The sequence below is a fragment of the Epinephelus moara genome, chromosome 20, assembly GCF_006386435.1.
Source record: "Epinephelus moara isolate mb chromosome 20, YSFRI_EMoa_1.0, whole genome shotgun sequence".
NCBI lineage: Eukaryota > Metazoa > Chordata > Actinopteri > Perciformes > Serranidae > Epinephelus > Epinephelus moara.
Window position 1 is genome coordinate 42,099,855 of NC_065525.1, and position 26,787 is coordinate 42,126,641.

Here is a 26,787-nt window from a genome sequence, read left to right on the forward strand (position 1 = left end):
AAAATAAATGAATGAACTTTTCAGGCTACTGTCCGATTCTGCCTTCCAGCTGCTGCGGCTTGTTCTCATGAGATTTCAGGCACGCACAGAGCTAGAGGGATAAACAAACATGGCAGCACACTGGTAAGGTAAGACAACACGTTTACATAAATAAACCGAAATTTCCCTTTAACGTGCAATAATGGGTCAACCTGTGCTATACTGCTTTTAATGTTGAGTGGAGAAATGAGTGAGTGGACCTTAGGTCAGGTTTAATTCAAAAATCTATCCTGTCATGTAGTGTTTTCACTTTCCCTCTGAGTGACACATCTCATTAAGTTTCATTCAAATGCAACACAGATGTACCATACTGTAAGACAAAGACCTAAAACACCCAGATAGGTAAGATTTATTACCAACAGCTGCCTTTTTATGAGTGTTAAAAGTTCAATCCCCAACTTTTTGATCATATATATTTGATGCATATTTAGAAACATAACTCTGTTTTGATTTTGGGATGTAACGCTTAGAAAGTGTTTAGAAACTGAGATGAAGTTCTTGTCTAGCAGCTCCTTGCCTGCACAGATTTTTTTCAATGTGAGAATCTCCCAAGAATAAGAAGAAAATGTGAGTGTGCTCTGTAAAACTGTGTCTATAGACCAGGACAGACATAGACACAGGCAGATGTTGGTCTTAACTTATTCAGATTTTTGATTTGAAATTAAGGTTTCGGTTTTTGTACTTCACCCATTTATGTAACTTGTCTTTTTAATGTTGCATGTAACCTCAGGTCCAGGTCCTGCAGTGGGTGAACTGGAGTCGCGCTCCTGTCTCAGCAGGCCATCCCACTTTAAGTAACTGGGAGAGAGAAAAAGATGCAGGAGAAGGAAAACCAGTAAAGAGGAAGCGAAGGATGTGGTGGGGAGAGCAAACAGCAGCCAGTGGAGAGCTCCCCCTTTGTGTGGCTTTTTTACTGCTTCCTCCCGACCCGGCCGCATCGCTCACCACATCTCCGCCGCTGGAACAACATAAACAGCTAAAGTCTCCATGCTGGGCGAGAGCAAGCCAAAACATTTCACAGTCACTGACGGAGACAAGAGGCACAATGACACGTATCACATGAACAGGCTTTAGCAGATAACAAGCAGCAGTGACACGGCTTTATGGAGGCCCAATACTGCCAAAACAGACGACAGATAAGGGAGAACAAAATTAAAATAATCAGGGTAAACTGCCAGTTAAGATACAACTGTTTGTTGCTCTTTATGTTGCCCTTTACTTTCAGTTATGAGGCAATGAGACAAAATTATGATCAGTAAAAAGCCGAATTTACCAGGTCAGAGTTATGAGAAATAAAGTTAATCTTACTTTAAACAGCTGAAATACACACAGCACATCACATAACATCACAACTGGCTCACCTGTACCCATTTTGACAGTCATGGGCTGGCTTTGTTTGGCTTGGCTTGGTTAGGGCCGTCACCTGGCGCAGCAGGGATTTGCCTCTCCATTACAACAGGTCTACCCACTTAAAGGTGTGTCTTTACCCGATGATGGCTCGTCTTGGGTGATGACATTTAAAAGCAGCGGGCTGATCAATGCTCAAAGTCCCCTGTTATTTTTGCTTTTCCACAGCAGGGCAGGTAAAAGAAGTTTACCTGTTGGAGGTGAGCTGTTTGTGTGCAGCTCCTCATCATCATCTCACTGTGACAGTTTCTGCTTTTACTCTTCCTCCCTGCGGCGTAATTAGATTTGCTTTATTGAAGAGGAGCTGCTAACAAAGTTCTGCTAATTCAGTGATAAACACATTTCCTGTAGATTCTTCACAATAAAAGTCCCACGTTTTGGGGTTTTCAGCAGTAACTTTACACGACTTATATGGCTGGTAGCGGATATGAAACAGTAAAATAAAGCAGATATCTACAGTAAAAACAGGATGCAGGTGAGTAGAGTCTTGCAGCACACATGCTTGTTTCACAGGGAGAGGCGGGGTCGTGCTTGAGGGTGGGTGGCCTGGCTTTTGGAACGACTCCGGAGAAGGCCCATCTCTGGCGCAGCTTGGTGTGACATGGTCCCTCTAAACTGATGGTGGAGATACAAATCGGCACGGCATGGCTTGACTCGGTGCAGACGAAGGTGACGGTGAAAAGGTCCACTGGTAGAGCTGGTGCCCTGAGTACAAAGGCCGTGGTGCTTCGCTGCATGTCACCCCCTCTATCTCCCCCTTTCACTCTATCAATGTCCTATCAAATAAACTTCAGATGACGCTGAGTCGAGGTGCTTTGTGGCGAGTAGCAGACACACGCAAGGCCATGATGATGTAACTGATTAACGAGCGCTTAAGCGACACTTCAATGGCGACTAATGCAGCTGATCACGCTGTTGAGTTGAGAACACAGCTTAAGAAGTTTTCTTCAGCCTTTGTCTGGACAGAGAAACAGACACACTAATAACATCAGTGCAGTAAAGTAACTCATTTATTCATAGAAATTATATTCATATGATGTGTGTCTGAGGCAATGAGCACGTTTTAAAATTACAAAACCAATGCAAACAGATGACGATGAAAGACGTCAACCAGCTGCTAAAACATGTGCTAATACACACATATACACATGTAAACACACTAACACACACACACACACACACACACACACACACACACACACAGAGGTCATACAGCAGACAAGCACCGTCTGTTTTCATAGCTGCAGCTGTCCTGATTGGATGTAACATCCATATCACCACACACACACACACACACGCAGAATTGGAATGCCCCAGCCAGACTGTGCTCGGCTGTACAGCTGGACATCCTTAAGAGGTGCAGAAAGACATGGACAAAATATGCTGGTATCAAACGCACACACGCACACACGCACACACACACACACACACACACACACACACACACACACACACACATGTCCAAATCCTGATTAACCCACTGACCCCTGAGAGAGACCACCAAGGTGGACATTTAGAGTCACACTCAGACTCACACACATACACAGACGCACACACACCCCTGTCTGGCGGTGTTAAACTCAGTCTGTGTGATTGTGCTGCGGTCTGAGGGAGGGCGAGGTCGTCCTCAACTGAAATGGACAGGTGATCAGTCCGTCTCCTCGCTCTCCGTCCTCCGCCTCTCTCCTGACGCTCGGATGTCCTTGAGGATGTGGGACTGGTGGAGGAGACACTCCTTCAGCTTGTCCTCGGTCAGGGTGAGACGCTCCTCCAGCACTGAAACAGTCTTTGTGTTTGAGGAGGTGGGAGGAGGGGGGGGGGAGCGGAGGTGCAATAATTATAAAGCAGTCAGAGAATAATTATAAAAGTAGAAACTCTGAAGGGCACAGATCAGTCTGAGAGCCTTGTAATAAATCCTGACGCCATTGTGGGAAAATCACAGAAGAGCTGAAGAGAGACGTTTTAGTTTCTGTGACACATCAGAGAGGTTTTCTTTTTTCCAGGGCAGCAGCATTTTGTCCTTTACGCTGACAGTAGCTCATAAACATGGCTCTGATTATAGAATTATACTAAGAGTTTACAGCCTTAGATTCTTCTGTAACAGTTTGCATTAAATGATCATATGATATCGTCTCATACTGATCACAGGCCCCTGAATCACATCAAAATCATATTGTGATAGACCTTCGTTAATATAGGCCTATATTTTATCTCCAAGTGCACGTCACACACTGAGCGAGCCGCCTGTTAATGACGCTGTGGGCTAATGGGCATGTAGCTACTTCCATGTTTCAGATGATACGTCATGTTTGTAGTCGACCAATGAAGATGAGTTTACATATCACCTTGGGTTCGTCCTTCACCTTCTCAAAATGATCCCACACTTTGGATTTCCTGCCCGACATGTTATTAACTAGCCTGTGGAATAACCGCAGGTACCAGCCCTGGAAATTAACCTGACTCCTGTCTGACTGCTGAGCGTGGACACTTCCTGTGTCTGTCCTTTCAAATTAAAGTCCTACATGGTCCAGTCATAGAGGTTTAGATTTATTTTGGTAAAGGTGCAGCTCCTAATAAAGTTTATTTTTTCTGCGTCTAAGCGACCAATGAAATCTTGCCAACTAATGACAGGGGNGACACTTCCTGTGTCTGTCCTTTCAAATTAAAGTCACACATGGTCCAGTCATATAGGTCTGGATTTATTTTGATGAGGTGCAGCTCCTAATAAAGTTTATTTTTTCTGCGTCTAAGCGACCAATGAAATCTTGCCAACTAATGACAGGGGGCAGCCCTAGAAACTGGTGATTTACGCCCCTAGTAAAAGGAGCCTGTGTAAAAAACACTTCACATTGTATATTCATTAATGTTTTTCAGCTAAATTCACGATTTGTTTTTCACCTCTCAGGCTCATTTTGTTGGATATTTAATGAAAGAAAGGACATAAAAAGTTAACGTTATTAAAAATAATTGTTCAGTAGAACACATGAATAAATCAAATGAGAAGAAATATGAATATAAATATACTGAACACATAAATCCTCCAGTCACAAACACTGTATCTGCAAGTTAAATCCTCAGCCCACTATGTCTGTGCAGTGACACCTGCTCTGACAGGTGCACAGGAGGGACAGGTAAACCATAAAACCTACTTCTACTGGCGTCTGTGTTTGTTTTTTAATATTTGATTTGGCCTCAAATGGAAAATCACCGTGAGCTTGATGAAGCAGATTCATAACTTGCTTTGACCGACTTTCTTATTAAGAAAAATTCTGCAATCTAGATCATCAAAGACATTTTCATGAGTAAATGTGACCTGACACAGATTAAACCCTTCAGTTGGAGGATTATTAACTTTAAGCAGTGACCTGTTGGCCCTCCTCCCACACTTTCATTTTCCACCTATGATGTTTTTTTTAGGGTTTCTAACTCTGCCAGTACCTTGAGTCGTCAGTTTGGACCTTTGTTAACTCACCTGTGTTAGAATATCTAGCTGTTTAACAATGTGCTGCAGCGTCGAGTCCAGACTCGATGGATGACCTGAGAGAACTTCCAATGGATGCGTCTGCCCTCTCTCCTCTTCCTCCTCCTCTCTCCTTCCTCTTCCTCCCCCGCCAGCTCTGGTCTGGCTCCAAGTACCCACACCTGCCCCGCTGGTACTTTCGTCTCCCATCCATCCTCCCACTCTTGAACTGGCCACGTGACGTGCTGGCAAACCATTGGAGTGGTGACTGTTGGTGGTGGCCCGCGTGGGCGTCGAGTGTGTTCGACCGTTTAAGAGCTACAGATGAAAGTAAGAGAGAGGAAGAAAGACTGATTGATTTTCAGTGCATTGTGCTCTGCTATATTTGTGCTGGTGGGTTTTTTTTTGACACAAGTGCTGTACTCAGGTCTGCCTGAATTTTTCTCTCATCAAATGTACTGTATCCCAGAAGACACCCACACTGAATCAAATCACCACTGTGACACTTTGACATTTAATTGGGGCTGTGCCACTGAAAACAATGGGACCTCTAAATAGTACCCCATTAAAGGCGCCCTGAAGTGTCCAGTCTGATTCAACACTCAGCTGGAAATGTACAGGAAGCAAAGAGTTAGGGACGACTAGAAACTGTACCCAGTGTGCTCACTTTTAAACATTTGAAACAGCTTAAATTTGTTTAAGAACTCAAAGAACTTCGCGTGAAGGCAGAAGTTTAATCTGTCAGAGGAACTGAAATCTCAGTTGAAGTGTCAAAACTGGATGGTGTTGAAATTTGAACTGAAGTGTGAGAACAGGACGGAGTTGAAGCATCAGGTGAAGTGTAAGCAGTGGATGCTTAACTAGAATTACCGCCCCATGGATGTGTGACTCCGCCCACCAGTCCAGTGTCTCTGGCAGTCTCCATCCATGTCAGTGAAAACATGGATGCTTCACACACAGAAGATCTATACAATCAGCACAGTTTCAAGATTAGAGTCACCAATTCAGTATCTGACCAAATGTCTCCCCTTCTGTTCCTGAGATATGACGTTAAAACATGATGATGTCACAGTCAAGCTGACCTTTGACCTTTTGGATATGAAATGTCATCACTTCATTATTTTATTTAATTAGACATTTGTGTGAAGTTTTGTCATAATTAACTTATGATGTCTTGAGTTATGGTCAAAAACATATTTCGTGAAGTCACAGTGACCTTTGACCTTCGACCACAAAATTCTAATCAGTTTATTCTTCAGTACAAGTGGATGTTTGTGTCAAATTTAAAGAAATTCCCTCAGGGTGTTATTGAGATACCGTGTTCCAGAGAATGAGACAGAGAAGGTCACAATGACTTTGACCTTTGACCAACAAAATCCAGTTAATTTTTGAGTCCACGTGAATGTTTGTGCCAAAATTGAAGAAAACTCTTAAAGAGATAGTGCACCCAAAAATGAAAATTCAGCCATTATCTACTCACCCATATGCCGAGGAAGGCTCACACAGAGGCAGTCAGAGCTACAGGCTACAATGAGGCTTAAACAGAGTTCAAATGACGTTTTTCCAAACAGCTTTTTATGTCGGAGCTTCAGGACACTTGGATCACTACGGACGAGCAGTATGGAGATATTTTGTGGTTTCAATTATGTGTTTTTGGACGTTTTAATCTGGGGCGCCGTCAGCCTCCATTAGGTGGGGTTGTGCTACCCACTCTCCCCTGGGATCTCCGCAAGGGATGTGAGGACTCTAAAACTTCACCTGAGCCTCCCTCGGCATATGGGTGAGTAGATAATGGCTGAATTTTCATTTTTGGATCCACTATCCCTTTAATGTATTCTTGAGATATTACATTCACAAGAATGAGACAGACGAGGTCACATAGACCTTGACCTCATAAATCTAATCAATTCATCGTCGAGTCCGAGTGGACATTTGTGCCATGTTTGAAGAAATTCCCTCGAAGCGTTCTTGAGATATCTCCTTCACGAGGATAAGACAAGAATGGGATGGACGGACATACAGAGTTATGGACAAAAACATGTTTTGTGAGGTCACAAAATACCTTTGACCTTCAACGACAATATTCTGGTCCGTTTATTTTTCAGTCCAAGTGGATGTTTGTGTCAAATTTGAAGAAATTTCCTTGAGGCCGTCTTGTGGTATTGCATTCACAAAGCTGGGACGGTCAAACGGACAACCTGAAAACACAGTGCCACATCTATCACTGGCATTGAGGCATAAAAAACAGGTAATGTGCAGGATGGTTGGAGACCCTGGTGATCTTTGAGGCCCTACTGCAACACCTAGACAGGTGGATGTCCTCAGTAGCCGGTAACTGTGTCCTGATGATATTTTGGGTCATCTTGGTGACTCGCTGCAGGGCCATCTGGTCCTGCCTGGCGCCGTACAAGCTGTGATGTAGCTCAGCACACTGTCCACTGTAAAAGACTAGAGGTTTTTGAGACAGTCCCGGGGCAGGCCTGCTCTCTTCAGCCTCAAAAAGTAGAGGTGATGTTATGCCTTCCCGTTGACAGTGAAGGTGTGTGTTGCCCAGGAGAGGTTCTCTGTAATGTGCATCTCCAGTAACTTAAAGCTGGGGACACTCTCCACAGCCCTGCCATGTCTGAACACTGGGCTGTTTTACTGAAGTCCATCACAGTCTCCTTTGTTTTGTTTGGTGTTCCAGGTCAGATTGTTGGTGGAGCACCAGGCTGTCAGATTGAGTATCTCGTCCCTGTGTGCTGTCTTGTCGTCTTTGGTAATCATCCCACTGACTGTGGTGTCATCAGCGTGCTTTGAGATGGTGTTTGCTGCATGGACAGGTCGACAGTCGTGGGTGAAGAGTGTATACAGCAGAGGGCTCAACACACACCTCTGCTGCGGTCCAGTATTCAGGGTGAGAGTGGAGGATGTGTATTCTCCCGGTCTGGCGTTCTCTGGGTGGATGGTCAAGTCAGGAAGTTCAGCGTTCTGTATTAGGGGTTTTGTGGATTTCATTTAAAAGTGTGTCTGGGTCTTAACATGACAATCTGTCAAAAAACACACATTTTATTGGGGCCCCACTCAAAATAACCACCTGTGAGTCCCGGGGATCACGACACTGAGAACCCATCATCACTGAATAATACACCATAGATGGAGCCCTAAACATTGAGCCTGCTTTATTGCCCAATCTGACAGAGGAATCAAAGTGTTAATTACCCAGGCTCATGTGCATTGGTGATACATATAAAGGTTCAGCCAACATCCTTCCTGCCTCATTGTTCTGTCAGTGGTGCAGGCCTTGAGCCTGCTGTAACTTGGCAGACTGAAGGAGGTGGATGACTCACACTGCTGGATTACTGACTGAACGACAGACTCTCTGACCGACTGACTAACTTGCTGGCTGAAGAGTTCACAAGGTTATTTGCACTCAAAGGCAGGGAGAGCCGCACAGCCAATGAGAGAAAACCTATTTTTTCTTTTTATTTGACCTTTACTTTTATTGAGAGCGGTTTTGACGAAATGATTTTCCTTTGCACGAGTAAAGAAAAACACGTGGAAATGGAGACCGAACAAAGAGAGAACATTATGTTCAGTTTAACCAGGGACACATTTTCCTCGTTCATCACTTATCCGGGCAGAGACAACTGAGCATGACTTCACATTTAAATAGTTTCACACATGCACAACAGAAGCTGCACATTACAGGAGTGTGTGATTCAAGCTAGTGACTTTCCAGTCACGAGACTTCTGCTTCAGCTTTAGCTGAGATTTTCAACCAGCACGTTGAAACACACTCATGTAAAAGTTTCACAAACTGTGTATTGATTTCTTGATAAACCGACTGACCGATAAAAGTCAGCTTTCGTAGGGCTGCAGGAAGAACAGAATCAGTTAATCTCAGCTCTTTATCTAACATGCATTATTTTTTATTCCACATTTAAGATCCATTAATCAGTTTTTGATTTATCATTTAAGCATTTAAAGCTGGGGTAGGCAGTTTGATTTTGGCACTACTGGGCAAAAATCCCATAATAAACATTGAGCATATAGTAATTTAAGTGGTCTGAGAGAACACAAGATTTCTGCACCTCCTCTTGGCTCTGTTTTCAGGTTCTAGAAAATCTAGCCAGTGACAGGAGACTTTGGCTAATATCAGGTCATTTCAAAGAGAGGGTGTTTCTATTGGCTGTTCTACACATGCAGATGTGTGTGCATGTCCCTTCAGATGGTGAAAGCCTGATTCAATGGTGGAGAATCCTGCAGAGAAAGTTGCTAATCCAGCATTGGCAACAACTGCCTACACTGCAAAGCAACCTAAAAAAAGAAGACGGACTAATCAAAGAGTTTAAAAAAAAAAAAAAAAAAAGGTCTGACAATAAACTGAATAAAACATATTTCAGCATTGGGGAAGTGTTTCAGAGATGGAGAGAAACTGTTGCTAATAGTTTAGCCTCCTGCTAACTGGAGCTAAAGGCTCACTGCTACAGCTTTAAGTTCAGGTATATGAAGCTAACGATAGCCGGGGCCTCAAATCACAGTCAGTACGTTTCCATGCACAGTTAAGTGGAGCTACAGTTATCAATCAATCAATTTTATTTATAAAGCCCAATATCACAAATAACAATTTGCCTCAGAGGGCTTTACAGCATACGACATGCCTCTGTCCTTTGGACCCTCACAGCGCATAAGGAAAAACTCCCCCCTAAAAAACTCCCTGCCGCTACAGACCACCTCACCAGGAGGAGAGCGGGCAGCAGCTCCAGAGACTGACCCCCAGTCAGCAGGGGCAGCTCGAATCCAGTCAACACAAACCCCAGCTCCGATTATCCAGACAGCCCCGACTCCCCGCCTGATCAGCAAACTTTCTCTTGCTGCAGTTAGACCTGGCGCTGCCACTGGCCAACAGCCCGCTGTAACCTGGCGCTGGGGCGTATTTGCTGGCCAAATTCGAGTGGCTACAGCCACCGACTAAAGGTCTGTCTCCCAAACTGCTGATCACTCTCCTCCTGGTGAAGCATTTCACAGCAGTGATCGGTAAGGCGGAGAAACCGCGGAATGGCTAATGGCTAATTCTTGTCTCATTTATGGTCTGATAAACAGAGAGAGAACTCAATAATGAAGTAAGATTAAACAAATCAATATATGGGAAAAACTGGGTTACTGTATGAAGTGGTCATCTGGTGGGAGGGGCTTACATACAATGTCAGAAAAGAGAGAAAATGATCCGTCATAGTTTCCCAATATCAATATTCATTTAAAATAAATAAAAACGGAAAATGTTTTGCATTTTTTTGGCTGATGAATGACTTAATAGATCGATTACAAAATCATTACAGATTAATTTTTATCAAATAGACCTTCCAACATACTTAAAACAGCCATACTCAGATCAGTGTCTAGACTCTGCTCCCCAACAGCACCGAGTGAAAAAACGCTGGACTTTCGTCCAAAATAATAGCAGGGTCGAGTGTGAAAGGTGGAGGGGGGGCAGGTGGTGTATGGAGTGCACAAAGAGGAGCAGAAGGGGGGGAATAAATGAGGGATGTGTCAGGAGGATGGAGGAGGAAGGAAGAGGAGGAGGGTGTCACACATTCCTGGCCTAATGCATGGAGCAATCGATTCCGGCTCGCTTCCTGCGCACTGTCCTCACTTCAAAGAGAGCGTGGAGGGAGGCAGGAGAGGAAGGAGGGAAGGAGGGAGGAGAGGAGGAGGGAGAGTTACTCTTAACTCCTGAGTGGAGGTGAACAAAGCTGTCAGTGTGTGGAGGGAGTCTCTCCTGCTATCTGGGCTCATTTCTCTCTTTATTTCTTCTCTCTTTATCCCTCCACCCCTCCTCCTCCTCCTGCTTGGCCACATCTGGCCAACATCTGCTCAGCTCATTTACACTCAGCAGATGCAGACCTCCATCCCTCTGCACCCCCCGCCCTCCCTCCGCCAGGAAGTTTGGGTGCAATCAAACATTTAACAGGCAGGGTACCCCGGCTGGCCTCAGTGTCAAATCAATGCACACACACACGAGAGCAAATTCAAACACATACAAGCTGCCACCAGGTTCTTTATGTGTTCTGAGCAGCTCTGAGATACTGAGCTTCAAAGTTTTTGTATTCCAAACAGCAAAAATCATACGTGGAACAAGTCTCTTTAGTGCATGATAACGTCAGACACCTTAAAGTTATTCTACATGTTCAAAATCCTGTCAGGTTTGTAAACGGGGTTTTTAGGGACAGACAGAACCTTCTAATCATGAGATCTCATTTTCTGCTTTGAATTAAAAGGTTCAATCTTGCACAACATGGAAAGACAAAATGATTTCCAAAGAGTAAAAACAATTTACCTGTAAACTGCTCTAAAACATAAAACTAGTGTTGTAACAGAGTGTCTACATGTATGACAATGTTTAGTTTAATGCTTTCTATGATATTTATGAGACATTCATTTCTTGTTTTAGGACAAATCTTATTTTTCTTACTTAAAAAAGCACTGCAGGTTCAGTAAAGGTTTAATGTGGGAATATGGTTGGTTATTAAACACATTTTTCCAGTTACCATTAATTTAAATGTCCCCTGGGATAGACAGCAGCTACTGTGATACACCTAACCAGGACTGTATGGCACAGAAAGTGGGAAAGGTGAAGTATAGGCATATTCTAGATCAGTGGTTCACAACTGCCTGTGTGCTTAGCCAAGTTGGGGTTTGCTGTTGGAGACAGACCTTTGTGTTTTCTAAATTAAAAGTCCAAAAAGGCATTTATATTAAAAAAACACCTCAAATAATGTTAATAAGTTGTCATTGAATAAGAGTATATTTATAACTATATTTTGATAGAGCCTTGCAATTCCAAGGAGACGACACACTCAAGATTTTATGAAACTAATGATTCACACAGCAGCAGCAGAGAACTGAGCAAATAAAAAGCATTCAGAGACATTTAATCACAGCAAAATATGAAGAATTATGCAACAAATATCTAAAAATAAAACATCTTGCCAGATATTCATGAGTTAGAGGCACACCACAGTGCTAATTGGTGGTGATTCACACTATCAGGTATACAGAAGAATGTGCAAAATCATGTGAACATGCAGATCTACAGTCATACTGGTTCACTTAATCCAATGTACAGACTAAAGCTCCATTACTTCCAGCATATTAGACAGCAGCTCCGTCAGGACACTGTGCCACTAATGCAAAAATAACTGCAACAGGAAGATTGATTAGAATACTTTCAGAAGACATAGAGCTGAAACATGATATCTAAAACAAGAATCTCAGAATTATAACGGTCACTTCAGAGATAAAATCATCTCTGCTCAGCTCAGTGGAATGTCAGAGGTCACGGCTCGCTTTAACCGCGGCCAGCAGCGGCAAGAATGCGGCGATGGCGTGCTGCCAGACGGGGTTTTTTGTGCGATGGGAGATGAGTGGGTGGTTCGGCCTGAGTGGCAGAGCAGAAACTAGCCACTGTGATAATAAGGGGGCAGTGGGAGTGACGTGACGGTGCCCCAGTGATGACAGTGAAGCAACAATGTCCACGCTGTCTCTATGTGGCGTTGTGAACCAAGGACTTTTGCACATCATTAGATTCTGTGGGATTAAAAAAAAGCTCAGAGCAGAATGTTTGGTGAAAAGTTACCAGGTCATGAGGGGTGAAAACTAAGAAAACTGTGATACTTGTGATTCAATATAATGAGAATACTTTGTGTGATAGGTCAAGTAAATGCATACACTATGTGGTCTTACTCCAATACATTAAATGTCTCCAGATGGCTGATAATCAGATGTAAAGTGAGAGAAGGTAATCAATAATTATTAGGGGTGTAACACCATATGTATTCGTGTTGAAATATTCTCAGTGTCACTGCTCTCAACAAGGCAGCCCACACAGAACAGGTAACATGCTGTCTGCCCCTCCCACCCCAAAACCAGAACTTTCAACTCCAGTGCGACACAATGGGAGGTTGCTACGCTAAGCTAAATATATGTTTCATTTTTGTTGATGAGACGAACATGTTAGTGGTGGACTGTCGGACTCGACTCAGATCAGTTTTCTCTTTGAATCACCAACTCTGTGAGAGGACACCAGTTTAAACCTCCAGACTAACATGTTGCACATGAAGAAAGAAGTTATGTTTCTGCTTCTTAACAGTCACATGGATAAGTCAGAGTTTACAATGAACCTGGGGACAAATCACAGTTGGCTCACATTAGTTATTTGTTGAGAGCATAAATAGAGAGATGTTGAGCTTTTCAAATGATGATCAGTAAGTGTGTGCTCGTAAATCAGCCCTAAACACTGCTGGAGACATGACAGTTTGGAAGTGTGCACAAATTATTTGTCTCAATGAAATTTTTACACAACCTGTCACCTTGATTCTAATTTCTGAGACATGAATTATCCTCACTAAATTAGTTTAAAGACAATAAAAACATATTGAAAACGTAGTGACTAAAACTTGATATTGATGTTTTGATTTGTTGTCCACGAAAACTTTTCGTCTCAAGACTGAGACTAAATTTAAAATAGCTGTCAAATTAACACTGGATCCAACTGATCTGGATATATGCGTTCTAACATACGGCTCCTCTGGGCAACGTCCAGATAATTTTAGGTTTGATGAGTCAAAGGGTCTTTGTTTCCACACTCACAAAACCTTATGAAACCACACAGACTACTAAATTGCATTCCAGTATTAGATCATCAGGGATTAATAATAAAATTCAATTTAAATGATTTTAATAAAGTAGGAAATGGGATTTATTATTTTGTGAATTGAGTATTGAGAATCGTGGCATTTCACTGGTTTTACTATCGATGGCTACACTTCTGCTGTCGTGACATAACTTTATTTCTTGTACTGTTGATAACTCGCATGACTGCAGCAGAATTTACCCAACATGTCAGTGATAGAGGAAGAGAAGCCCGTGTTAAGATGTTAAGATGTTAACACTACCGGTGATGTTTATGATCAAAAAGATCTTCAGGAGAAAACAGATCAAAAATAGCCTCCCCTCCATTTCTAAATCAAATCACAGATGTCTGATCAAAAACATGATTAGCATGAGCCCCAGAATTAGCTGTGCTCTCTTTTGGCAGGAAACCTCAGACACTGTGACCCTTACATAAAAAAGCTGTTTGATCTTAATTGAAGGACCTCTCTGATGTTGCGCCTCCCCCCTCTTCCTGCCCCGCTCCACCTGAAGCCATCTTCAAGCACTGCCTGATGTTTATTACTTAACACTGAAATCCTCCTCATGATGTGAGCAGAGATCTTCTGATGCTAACAACTTAAACTGCACTTCGTTTTTTTTTGTTTTTTTTTTTTACCAGTAATGATTCTGTTAGATGTCAGTGTCACTTCAAAATGACTCAAAATATTCTAGCTAGAGTTCATTTTAATTTCTGCATATATTCAGCAACATTTTCTGAGTGGATGTGACTCCTCTGCAGGTCAGGCTTACTTTGTGTCACTTATCGCTGAAAATAAAAACTGCAGCTATATATCAGCAGGGTGAGCACATGTCATAAGGTGGTCTGTCACACTGGTCGCAGCGCCCCGTCCACTGCAGAGGACACAGATGGACTCTCCGCCATCGTGATGTTTAGTATTCACACCGAGCTGCCCGCCCTCATGATGCCAAGCGCTGGCTGTGTTTACATGCTGACCAGAATGCCACAAATATTAAAAGCACTACTTAAGGTGAGAGCCTGACTGCACAAATTCTATAGCATGACATTTCAATTATTCATGTGACATGGGGTTAATGAAGGTATTCAAATGGAAATTATGAATAAAAGAAGCATCTGTAACAAGAGCTGCTCAAGGCTGAAATTGTGTCAAGATGACATGCAGGTAAAAGTCTGGCTAGACACATGCGGGGGCAGCAAACACCCAGCACCTCAGAAACTTTCAGGTGTTTGTTAGTGTTACTTTATCATCATTAGCAGGATGCAGAGTCGTGCTGAATAGCAAAACAGGAATCATCTCTTTGAGGATAAATGTCAAGCAAATCAACAGTAGATGTCGGTTTTGTAATGTCTGGACATTAAAGGTGGAGATTAGAGTTACGTGATACTAGATGAAGCTAAGACTTAGTCACTATCCACGGCCTGGTGGGAATTATTATTCAATTATTTTTTCTTTTTGAGAAATCAGTGTTTCTGAGCAGCACAAAAGCCAAAAAACAGGTAAAAGGTGTATAAGTTGGACTTTGGTAACAAGATGGTTTAGAGCTGGCGATGGGCAGAGTTTTGACTAATCATTACCAAACTATAATGGTACAGGGGTCATGGTGTTCACCTCGAAAACTTTTAGCCTGATGTTGTTAGCAACATATGCTGAGGTTGGCACAACAAGCAGATCAGCGCTGGAGTCAGTCACACTATGGCGAGCACAAATGCCAGGAAGGAGGTGGAAGACCCGCCTGCGGGCTCCTGTTCATCTACAGTAGCAATGCAGTTGTATATAAAGCCCAGTTCAGACCAATGATTCGTGATGAGACGAAAACATTGTAGAACGCTGCAGAGAAAAGTTGCAACATTCTCATGTTTCAGTCATCAAAAACATGAACACACAACCTCACACAGGCAGAAATACACATATACACATCTCTTCAGCTCTTTCTGAACAGTGTGAAAACACACACACACACACACACACACACATACACAGTCCAATTAGTAATATTTGCGAGCTCTTTAGCGGAGCAGCTCGAATGCTTCAAACAATCAACCAATCAAACAGGTCCACGGGTGGTTCTCTTTGTCGCTCTCTGTGGCGCTCACAGGAAACGGACTATTAGCAACTGTCAAGCTCCATCTGTTAACAGTGAGGTAAATAAGCCGCTGCTTGACTTCTTCCCGAGTCTTTTATCCAGTATGTCATGATGACACGGCAGCATGACTTTATCTGCGAGGCTGTAAACGTGGAGAGAGGACTGAGCTGAAATAAAAAAACATGTGGGTGAATCTTAATTGAATTGTAAAAGATGGAGAAAGAAGTGTCAGCATGTTGGTGAGTCAGCAGCACTATTTTTTAGCAGAAATCTGAAATTGGCCGCTGTGTGTCACCTACGTTTGATATGACGGCTGTGATTCAGTTTGACTGATTCTCATCATATTATGTAATATCTTAAACTAATTATAGTGGAACCAATTCATAAAAATAAATATGATTAAAAACATTAACAAGATTTCTTGCTGCCATTTAAATGTCTTTCCACCCTGAACAAAAAATGCAGAAATATTTTTAGGAATGTTTCTGCAAGAAAAACAAACTAGCACACACTGGAAAAGGAACACTGGCGTCAGCCTTTGAAACTTTTAACCTCACCACTCCTTTCCTGAATTAGACGGTTGGTGTGGTACTGAAATTGGTCCTGTGATGGTGAGGGAGCGTTTCCTGGTCACATGGATGCCATGTAATGCTGTTAATAAAGCAGGCTCCATGGAAGGAGGAAATCCTTGTTAAAAATCAAAGGAGGCATTAGCGGGCTCTGACCCTCCGCCCTGGTTTCACTTTTCTGTTTTTGCAGACCAACGCACACACAGTGCCCTCCGGACACTAAACACACATTCATTCCGAGCAAACATTAATGGTGGCACGTACACATGCATATGATTGGCTGCCGTCCATACAAAAAGTCGCACACACACACACACAAACAATTATCCACTCAACAACTAGCACCGCACACCCAAACACAGCTCACACAGCTGGAGTCACTCTCCAGAATTCTTCCCTTGATTATTAACAGCAGTCAGAGCCCGACTCTTCTCCACACTCAGTCACACAGAGATGAACCTCATGAACTCTGAGACTCCAAGAAAATGGCACCATGTTAAAAAAATAACACAAGAGGCTGCGTTGGTGTGGGCAAGTTGTCCCAGGTACTGGTGAGACAATTAAATAAAATCCAGGGTGGCCAGTTTGGTGTCTGATGAGCCTTCACTCTCAGTCCTTTAAAAACTGTATCACACCAGCGTTCATTATGTCCTTGTCTACGTCTGAGAGATGACTTTGGTTTTGTTTGCCAGAGACCTCTGCGCTCCATGTTTGAAAGTGAGCCCAACTATTTCAAGTACTCATATACAATTTCCCACCTAAATTAGCACAGGTACACAGGTTTATAAACAGGAACACATTTACAACAGGGCTACCCACTTGATGGCATGTCTTTAACTCAGGAAATGTTGAGTTTTTTAACAGCAACTTCAGACAACTTCTACCACTGTGGATAGCGAACATGAAACAATAAAACAAAGCAGATATCTAAAGTAAAAACAGGACGCAGGAGAGAAACTTTTGAAAATGTCTGTCTCTCTGGTTGCCTGCAGAAAGAGGTGAGGAGAGCCCTGCAACACACACATGGCTTGTTTGAGGGGATAAAGCGTGGTTGGCTGTGGTTGGATGTTACCGCTACCTGCTTGAGAGCAGGCAGCCCGGTTTTTGTACCTACTCCGGAGAAGGTTAATCTCTGGTACAGCTTGGCACGGCACGCTGTGTCTATACTGACAACAGAAACGCAAATCGGTGCAGCGTGGCTTCTTTTCAGGTCCTTAATTTTATACCAATTTATTTTTGGTCGAAAAGCTCAGAACAGTTCAAAATTAGGTGCAGGAGCTGGGGCCCATAATACTGCAAGAGAACACGAGAAATAAAAAGTATCAATAGTACAATGTACCATCAAGTTTCTCTATTACAGCAATTCGATTCAATTCATGCCTTTTAATATTCATCACATGTTTTTGTAATATGTTAACCACTACAAACTGTATTACAGATGTGGAACAAAAACTAAAATGACTCCTTCAGGCAACACTGCTGCATGAAATTACAGCAAACAAGAGAACAGTGGATTGTGGTCAAGTTGTGGTCGCAGAGGCAGCAGCAGTTTAAGGCCAGTGTGCAGACGATCATTAACCCAGAGTGAAAAACGTGGTACCTTCACTCATTTGAATGGGAACACCCCATTGATGCAGTGGAGATGCCAACACAGAGTTCTCGTTTAAAAAACACAGGGGTGTCTGGTGAACAGTTAACTCTGGCTCCCATTTTGCCAAAAGTGAATTCAACGTCATCCTGCAAGCAAATACACACAAGCACATGTTCCTTGTAGATTACTCAGTAACATAACTGCTGTATTTCCACTGCTTATCTTGCTATCGTCATGGCACAAGATAAAATGATTGCAATTGATAACCTTCCAGATTTTCTTGTGTCATAGTTTAGTAAACTGCTGTGAAGTGTTTTAGCATCTGATAAGCTTCAAACTCAAGGATTTATTACACAAACCGGACTTCCTGTATCAAATTTCATTGTCTTACTGCCGGTACTTGAAACAACACGTCCCAACCAAAACAACCTCTCACATCTTTTTAATGCAGGGCTGGTTTAGGTCTGAATGGCCACTTAATCACAGTACAGGCTCAACATCGGGGCTTGAAGAAGCGATAATGTTCTGCAGCGTCTGCCGGGGGCACAAAACTTGTCTGAAAAGAAAAGTAAGTGATGTTAGCTAGCTAGCATTAGCGGCTTTATAATACATCAGATAATGCAAACGTTAGCTCGGCACCAACCCAGAGAATTGTGACGTGCTTTTGCTGAATCAGTCACATTGACCCAAAAAATACATTTTGAGATGATCAAAGCTACAAATATAGAGAACTGGAGAGGAGGAAGAGCCAGTTGAGGGACAACGAGTGTGATTAAGCTACCGGCAGTGGCAAAGACTGGCACCCTTCAGCCACAACGGAACTTTGTTGGCAGTTTAGAGACGCCTCCCTGGACAACCTGGTCTCATTCTGAAGTAATCACATTGTGGCGCTTGGGCAGTGATTTCAGGTGTCAGAGACTGACAAAAAAGCCATCCTTTCATCAGCGGCGGCATCAGAGGGAAATGTAGTGGGACAACAACATTAGGCCTGTTTCCACTGAAGAAGTTCCTGGTACTATTTGGGGGGCTGGAACTACTACAGGAACGTCCTCTCGCTTGGCCCTCTCAACCACTGTGTCTCCACTGAGAGAGCGGAGTAGGAGGAAGGTTCCTGTAAAGTTACCGGGCTCTGTATGTGACGTAATCGTTGCGCGACCATTTTTGACCAGGGCGACGTAGGGGCGTAGGGGCGTAGGGACACCGTTAGCCGTTAGCGGTGTCTGTAATAACTCCGGTCACGGTCCATGACAAAAAATATTTTTTCCAGCGGATGTCTTAGTTACAACATGATTGAGCTAACTGGAGTAGTTTCATGTCGTATCCGACAACGGGAGGCTTTTAACAGATGACGTCCTGATGTTAGCTTTACTGCTGCTGTTAGCTGTCCCTGTCAGCTGATGCTTTCTAGACATCGTGATTTCCCAAAACTGAATAAATACCACACATATCAACACAAAACTGCTTTGCTAGCTCAATCATGTTGTAACTAAGATATCCGCTGGAAAAAATATTTTTTTCACGGACCGTTTATTGAGTTATTACAGACACCGCTAACAGCTAACGGTTAGCCCAGCTAATCCACAATAACCATGTTATTAATTACAAAATGTCACATCCCGCCTTAAGTATATCCAATCAGTACCAAGTAATCCCCAAGCCCCAGCCAGGAGTTTCTCGGGGCCGTTCTGAGTACCTACTCCGAGGCAGGGACTTGTTTGGCCCCTGTAAAAGTTCCGGAACTCTGTCCTTTGGGGGTGGTTCCTGCGGTGGAGACACGCACCAACGGCCCCGGCCCCATAAAATTACCGCAAAGTTCCTGTGGTGGAAACGGGCCTATTGGTTAAGGGGGCGAATTTCCGAGTGGGGCAGGTGGGAGGGGTGATGGATGGGTCCAACAACCACCCACTTTCACCCAGGAGACCGGTGTTTGCTTCCTGTAAGACTGAAGAGCCAAACCTTATTCTGTCTTTCTTAACCCAATCATGTGTGTGTGTTGGCTAAACGTAATCACGTCTGTTTGTTGTTGAAGGAAAAAAACACAATTTACAGTGTTGTACCGATGTAGTGCTGTCAGATGTGGACATAGAAAGTCCATGAGCAAGTGTCGATATGTGACAAGGTCGAAGTGAGAATGTGTTGCCCTGGACCCGCTGTTAACTAGGCGAGAAGTGTTCATGGTAGAATTTTAAAAATAAATCTGAGAGATTTAAGTCTGCTGGCCGGTCCTGAGAACAAACCACACAGCACATTCTCCCTCATCCAACCAATCACTGATCGCGATTGGTTGGACAGGTGTATGGATGGGAACTGGATACCATGGAGATTGCTTCAAACAACGTCACCAAGGCAAGATGGCAGCAGCCTTATTTGGGATATTTTGGCTTCATTTTTTTCCAGTGGGAGTAAGTGGAGATGCTTCGTCCATCTCTACATACAGCCTGTGGTTAATACTCACAGCAGCAGTATCAGCATTAGTGCTCTGCATGAAGGCAAATAGATACAAGTGGAATTAAATACAACGGCCTTGAAAAACTGACCAGAAAAACAGAAACAAACACAATATTGTCTTCCCCTGACCTTTAACCTTTAACCGGAAGTCAGGTGGCGAGTAGAACTGGCAAGGGATCTGACAGCTCTGCTTCCTGTCTGTGCTGCCAAGACATCACATCAGAGGATTCATTTTCCATTCATCTCTGTCACACCTAATTGTCATGTGCCCAGGTGCTCTGTCCACACCCGCACCATTGTAGCTCTTCAAACAAAACACACACACACAAACACAGTTACGGATGTTCTCACTCACATGTGGTCACACAAACTGACACACCAAAACATGCACAGACCAGGGGAACCGGCGAGGGCACAGTCACATGAACACAAACACACGAGTCACGTAACTATAATTTAGCTGGAACCACTGATGTGATCTAACAGGATCTTTGTCAGAGGTGCGGCAGCGTTGATGTTTTGAGAGCTGAAAGGCGAGCAGGAAGCCGAGACGAGGTTCATGTGGCTTTGAGGATAGAGAGGAAGGATACATCCTCTTTATTTCTCACACTCCCTCCCTCCTTCTCTCTCCCCTATCTGTCTGTCTCTGACATCCGCACAGCAGCCACCTACATGCTCAGTCAAAAATATCCTGCTCGCCGGCGGATTGCCATACATTAGGTTTTCTGACCGCATTACACGCACATGAATGGGGACAGTAAACACATCGACCACGGGCAACAAAAACAACAGCACAACAAATGTATACCACATAACACACAAATAGTTAGTGACAGAAATACAGTATGTTCCTTATACACAAGTAATTCCCATTTCATGAGAAACAATCTGTGTCCGAGCCAAAACTCACAGACCAACAATAAATCCTCATAAACACAAATTCTACTGAATGAATGCAGCGCTGCAGCAGTTCATTCATAACAAACAGTCCTCACTCTGAGGCCTTATGTAACAGGGGTCCTCCATGGCTCTGCTATCGTACCACAGTGTCAGCATATATTTGATAAGTTATGCATAAATGCCACTTCTGGCCGAAAGGCGTGGATTCAATCCCGACGGCAGACAAGACGTATCCCTGAAAATGTGTGAACTCCGGCAGATGGAGACGGAAGAAGTGAGAGAGTGGGAAGACGGGGCCGAGTCTCATTATGTAATAGATGGAGAAAGATGTATAACATATATTCTAAAACCAAATACTGTGTCATCTCAGTACAGATAAAATGAATCACATAGTCTTTTGATGCACATCCTGCATAATGCCATGAAAATCAGTCTGTTTAATACGCACCAGATCTGGGCATGTTTTGATATCAGCAAAAAAAAAAAAAAAAAAGCCGAACAAAAAGATCTTTACTGAACTTGAATGTGTTTTGGGGCCGTGTCCTTACTGTGGCAGCCGTGGGTTCATTTCCGGCTCACGGCCCTATGCTGTGTGACATCCCCCTCTCTCGTTCCCTTTCACGCTATATCTGTCATATCAAATAAGGGCAAAAAGCCCCCCAAAAATATCTTTAAAAAACACTCTGTTTTTCTCTCATGTCGCCACTGTGAACAACAAATCCAAAAACGGAGAAAAAGTTTTAAGGGTCTGTGTTTAACAAGCAAAACTATATCAAAACATCCATTTACAAACTCACACAAGGCTCCCACACATTTTCATGGATAACATTTCCATGACTTTCAGGGACCCATATTGAAAATTGTTTTTTCAAACATATCAGATCCAGAGTCTACTGAAACGGCGGGCAAACATGAAAGGAGAGAAGAACCAGGGGAAAAAAATGAAATAACGTTTGCAATGGTAAACACAACATTGTCACACATTGCCCAGTTCAGACCAAAGAGTCACGATGAGATGAAAACGTTTTAGAACAATGCAGAGAAAAGTGTCAGTGGTGTCAGCTGGTCAGTCTGAGCTTGACTCAAGCCGGCTGATGGTGTCACCTGACACTCAGCTGGTCAAATGGCATGAATCCAGTCCATCTGATGCTGGTTTTGTTTCATCACTGTAGCCAGTATCTCACTATCACTATCCTCATTCAGATTTTATGAAGCTACAAATTATATTCAGCCACAAAATAAGTCTGAAAAGCTGCAAATAAGAACGGAAGTACAGAGAGTTGTTGACTAGAGACGATACACCGTCTCATGGCGGTCACTTCCTGTCAACGTTACAGATCAGAAGTACAGAGAGTTGTTGACTAGAGACGATACACCGTCTCATGGTGGTCACTTCCTGTCAGCGTTGCAGATCAGAAGTACAGAGAGTTGTTGACTAGAGATGATACACCGTCTCATCGTGGTCACTTCCTGTGAAATGGCACCTTTTTACAACGTTGCAGAACAGCGCATTGCAAGTAGTTGCCTGTTTCAACTTGAGTCGTCTGGAATCTTTGGTCTGAACTAGACTTCAGAGGTACATTATGTCGACAGCAACAGAAAACTAATTTGCCATGATGTCAGATTATGTGGAAAGTTATCCACAGACGATTACTGTAACAATTTCATTATTCTTAAAAAAATTCCACACCTTTTCCAAAACTTTCAGCGATTTTTGCTAATTCCATGACTTTTCCAGGTTTTCCTGATCCTAATTAAAATCTCATTTATCCAGTCTTATGATCAGTACTTTCAAAAACTGTGCATTTCGCTAAAACCTTACTATTTCAAACACTAACACATAAACAGCTCAGATGAGCTACTTGAAAAATGGTAAATGGACTGCACTTGTATAGCGCCTCTCTAGTCTCCCGACCGCTCAAAGTGCGAATACACTACATGTCACATTCACCCATCCACACAGTCTCACTGGTGGCCAAGGCTACTATACATGGTGCCACCTGCTACTCAGTAACCATCCACATGCTCTCACAACCCAATGGAACAGCCATCAAGAGCAATCTGGGGTTCAGTGTCTTGCCCAAGGATACTTGGGCCGGGGCTGGGGGTCGAACTTTCGATTAGTGGACGATCGGCTCTACCTCTGAGCCACAGCTGCGCCTTGTGGATTTCTCCTTCACCATGGAATCATGACGGAAAAACAATTTTTTCTTCCTGAATTCAAATTAACACGTGGTGAGTAACTGATAAACAGATGATCATTTGTGAGGTGAGTTTCCTTTAATAACAGTCAGCCTCTCCACTGTGAGCGTTTCACAGCATATGTGTGAATGTGAAAATTATTTGATGGCACAGATGATAGGATCTGTTCTGACACCTGGGTTGGCAAAACTTGCGATGCTGCAACGATAACAGATCCGTTATATTTCCTCCTTAGCAAAGAGCACTGTGCTAAACACTCAGAAAGCAGCTTCTCATATTAAGATGCTGCTGACGTCACCAGGAGCAGATCAGCTGTCGTCAATTAACGTTCACTCTGTGAGTAATGTGATGGCAGGTCAGAATAAAACCTGGCTGTTGTTTACAGGATCAAAGACGCATCACTCTGTGACACTGCTGCACAGCTGCACACGGACTGCGGAGTTTTTTTCGTAGTTCCAGTTTAGTATTTGGATCAATTGGTTGGTGAGAAATAAGGTGTACGCTAGACCCACGCCTCGCTCCTCCACAACTCCACCCTCTCATCCAAATACGGTCACTTCTGGCAACAGCCAAAATGAGGCCTCAAGATAGGAGAACACGAACCAATAGGTGTCATTATCCATTTTGTTATACAGTCTATATCAGGATGTAAGAGACTGGGTCCAGAATGTGGGAGAGACAGAGACAAAGACACAAAAATGATTTGAATGAGAAAGGAGACTGTCTGAGAGGACGGAGAAATAAAGAGAAAGAAGGGGAGCGCTGAAGATGAACTTGGCACTCTGACCCACTTCGGCAGATGAATGAGTGAGCATCTGTCACTGAATCCCACCAAGAATAAAGATGACTCATCGGCCAGCACTGCTTAGCTCACTGAGAGGAAGGGATAGAGAGGTAATAAAGCGACGGAGAGGTGCAACATCTTCACTATAATCATCTTATCGTTTAAACCCAAGAACAAGATGTTCATAACTTTATCAGAGGAAATGTGTTTAAGTGGGACCCTCTGAAAAATCTGAAAACACTTATCAGCAAAGAAAGCTCCTCATCAAGACTAAGAAATGCACTTCTATTTCAACAACTCAACTCATTCAGGATAAAACACCGACCAGTGTGAACCAAAATGCTCTCACTGCATATGTTTTTTTTAATGATGTATTTTAGGTATGAAACTTTAAAGCTGCACTGAACCACAGAAAATTGTCACTGAACACAACGTTCTAGAGCCAGATTTCCCTCAGGAGTTGGTGGAGACCAAATCAGAACAAAAAAATTATAAATATCGGACAAAGAATCATCATGTGGTCCGAAACATGACTCCAAATAACTGCTTATGTTGTTCCTTGTCTGCTAGACTTGTAAATAGGCAACTCTTTGATAAAACATTCACCATATCAAATTTATAATGTGATATTACTTCAACAGTGTCCTTACAACCTTTTGTGGTGCCGCAAAGTGGCAACAAAATGAACAAAAATTGTGCAAAAATACATTTAAACAGCTCCAGTCCCCAAAAGAAACCTATCATATCATCAAAAGATTCTCAAGGGTGCTATTTATTCAGGGTGTCAAGTGAGATTTTGATTTTGATAACCCTTGTATTTCACATTGCATTACTCATCACCAGATGGTGGCCAAAGAAGCTGCTTGAGCCAAAACCTTTCAAGAAGCACCCTTGTAAACTGACCTTGCCTGGGAACCAAACAAATCTGCAAGCTCCTTTTGTTTGCTCTAGTAGAAGTGTCTGGTCTCCCTCTGCTTTGGACAGATTTCGAGCGCCCTGAGACGTGCTGGGCCAATCAAAACCGTTTCTCTGATATGGCGCACTTTTGAGATTAAGATCGTACAGAGAAGCGCAGTTAAGGTATTTTCAAAAACGACAAGGATGGCTGCAACTTTCTGTTGAAGCCGCTATCACGTCACTGATGAACGGACTGAAAAGTTTGCGAAAAGAAGAACAATCAACTTTACTTAAATGTCTGCAGCTCCTTATATGTGCAATCTTCTGCAGAAGGAATGCCGAAGTTGCGCTCATTGGTTCCTCTCGGCTGTTTCAAAGCACTATTTTAGGATTTTTGTTTGGGCAGCAGTAGCTCAGTCCATAGGGACTTGGGGTTGGGATCCGGAGGGCCAATGGTTCAAGTCCCCTTCCGGACCAAATGGACTGGTAGCTGGGGAGGTGCCAGTTGACCTGCCGAGGTGTCCTTGAGCAAGGCACCAAACCCCCCAACCACTCAGGGCGGCTGTCCATGGGCAGCCCCCTCACTCTGACATAAGTAAGTAAGTAAGTAAACTTTTATTTATATAGCACCCTTCATAGTACGCGTACACAGAGTGCTTAACAATGCAGACAACAAGACCACAGTTCAATCGGTCACAATAAACGTGCAACTGAAAATTCTAGAAAAAACATACACACAGGCATATGGCAATGCAAGGTCAGTGCAAGTAGAAGCATAAAATACATAAATAGATAAAAATAACAATAGAACATGATCACATGGCACTGCAAAGCCAGAGGAAATGAGGTAGACAAGCTGAGAGAACAACAGAAAGCGGCAAATAAAACAATGGATACGGCCTAACACTCAAAAGCTAGTCTGTACAGGTAAGGTTTTAACTGACCCTTGAAACTATTTACTGACAGGGCAGATCTCAGACCCAGGGGGAGTGCATTTCAAAGCCTAGGGGCCACTGCCCCAAAGGACCGGTCCCCCTTTGTCTTTAGCCGGGTCCGAGGCACTGACAGGAGGCCCAGGTCAGATGATCTCAAGGACCGGCTGGGGGTGTGGTGGTGAATGAGGTCGCAGATGTAACTGGGGGCTTGGCCGTGAATGGCTTTGAAAGTGAGCAGCAGCACCTTGTACTGGATTCTGAACGGGACGGGTAGCCAGTGCAAGGAGGCGAGTATGGGTGTAATATGTCAAGACTTTTTTGACCTAGTAAGTAATCTGGCAGCTGCATTCTGTACAAGTTGACATCCCTTCATTTAATGCATATATAAGTCCTGTTTGTGCATGTGTGTGTGTGTGTGTGTGTGTGTGTGTGTGTGTATGTGTGTATTTCAGGCCTGTGTGTATATGACAACAGAGTGAAACATTGAATTTCCCCTTGGGGAATAATAAAGTATATAAATGTTGTTTTTTTTAATTAAAATTAAATGAATCATCTTTATGTTAATGTCAGGGTGTATTTTAGCTGGTCTTTGTAATCATGTGTAGTTGTCCCCGGTTTATGTTTTTATTCAGATTCAGATTCAGATTCAGAATACTTTATTAATCCCCGGGGGGAAATTGTTTTTGTTCCAATGCTCCGTGCAAAGTAGAAATAGAAATACAGCATGAATGGAAACAAGAGATAAAGATGAAGATATAAATAAAATACTAAAATAGACAATGAAATAAATAAAATAA

At 43.1% G+C, this 26,787-nt stretch overlaps 1 protein-coding gene across 1 annotated transcript in view; it reads right to left on the reverse strand.

Annotated features, from left to right (window-relative positions):
* Positions 1-2,444: 2,444 nt before the first annotated feature.
* The window catches only part of poc1b (POC1 centriolar protein B), a 74,882-nt gene continuing 50,539 nt past the window's right edge, over positions 2,445-26,787 (reverse strand). Inside the window, exons 11-12 of the mRNA XM_050072493.1 lie at positions 4,919-5,224; positions 2,445-3,232 (exon numbers count right to left, since the gene is read on the reverse strand). Coding sequence (XP_049928450.1) covers positions 3,095-3,232; positions 4,919-5,224 — 444 coding nt within the window. The 3' untranslated portion in view covers positions 2,445-3,094. The remainder of the gene's footprint in view (positions 3,233-4,918; positions 5,225-26,787) is intronic.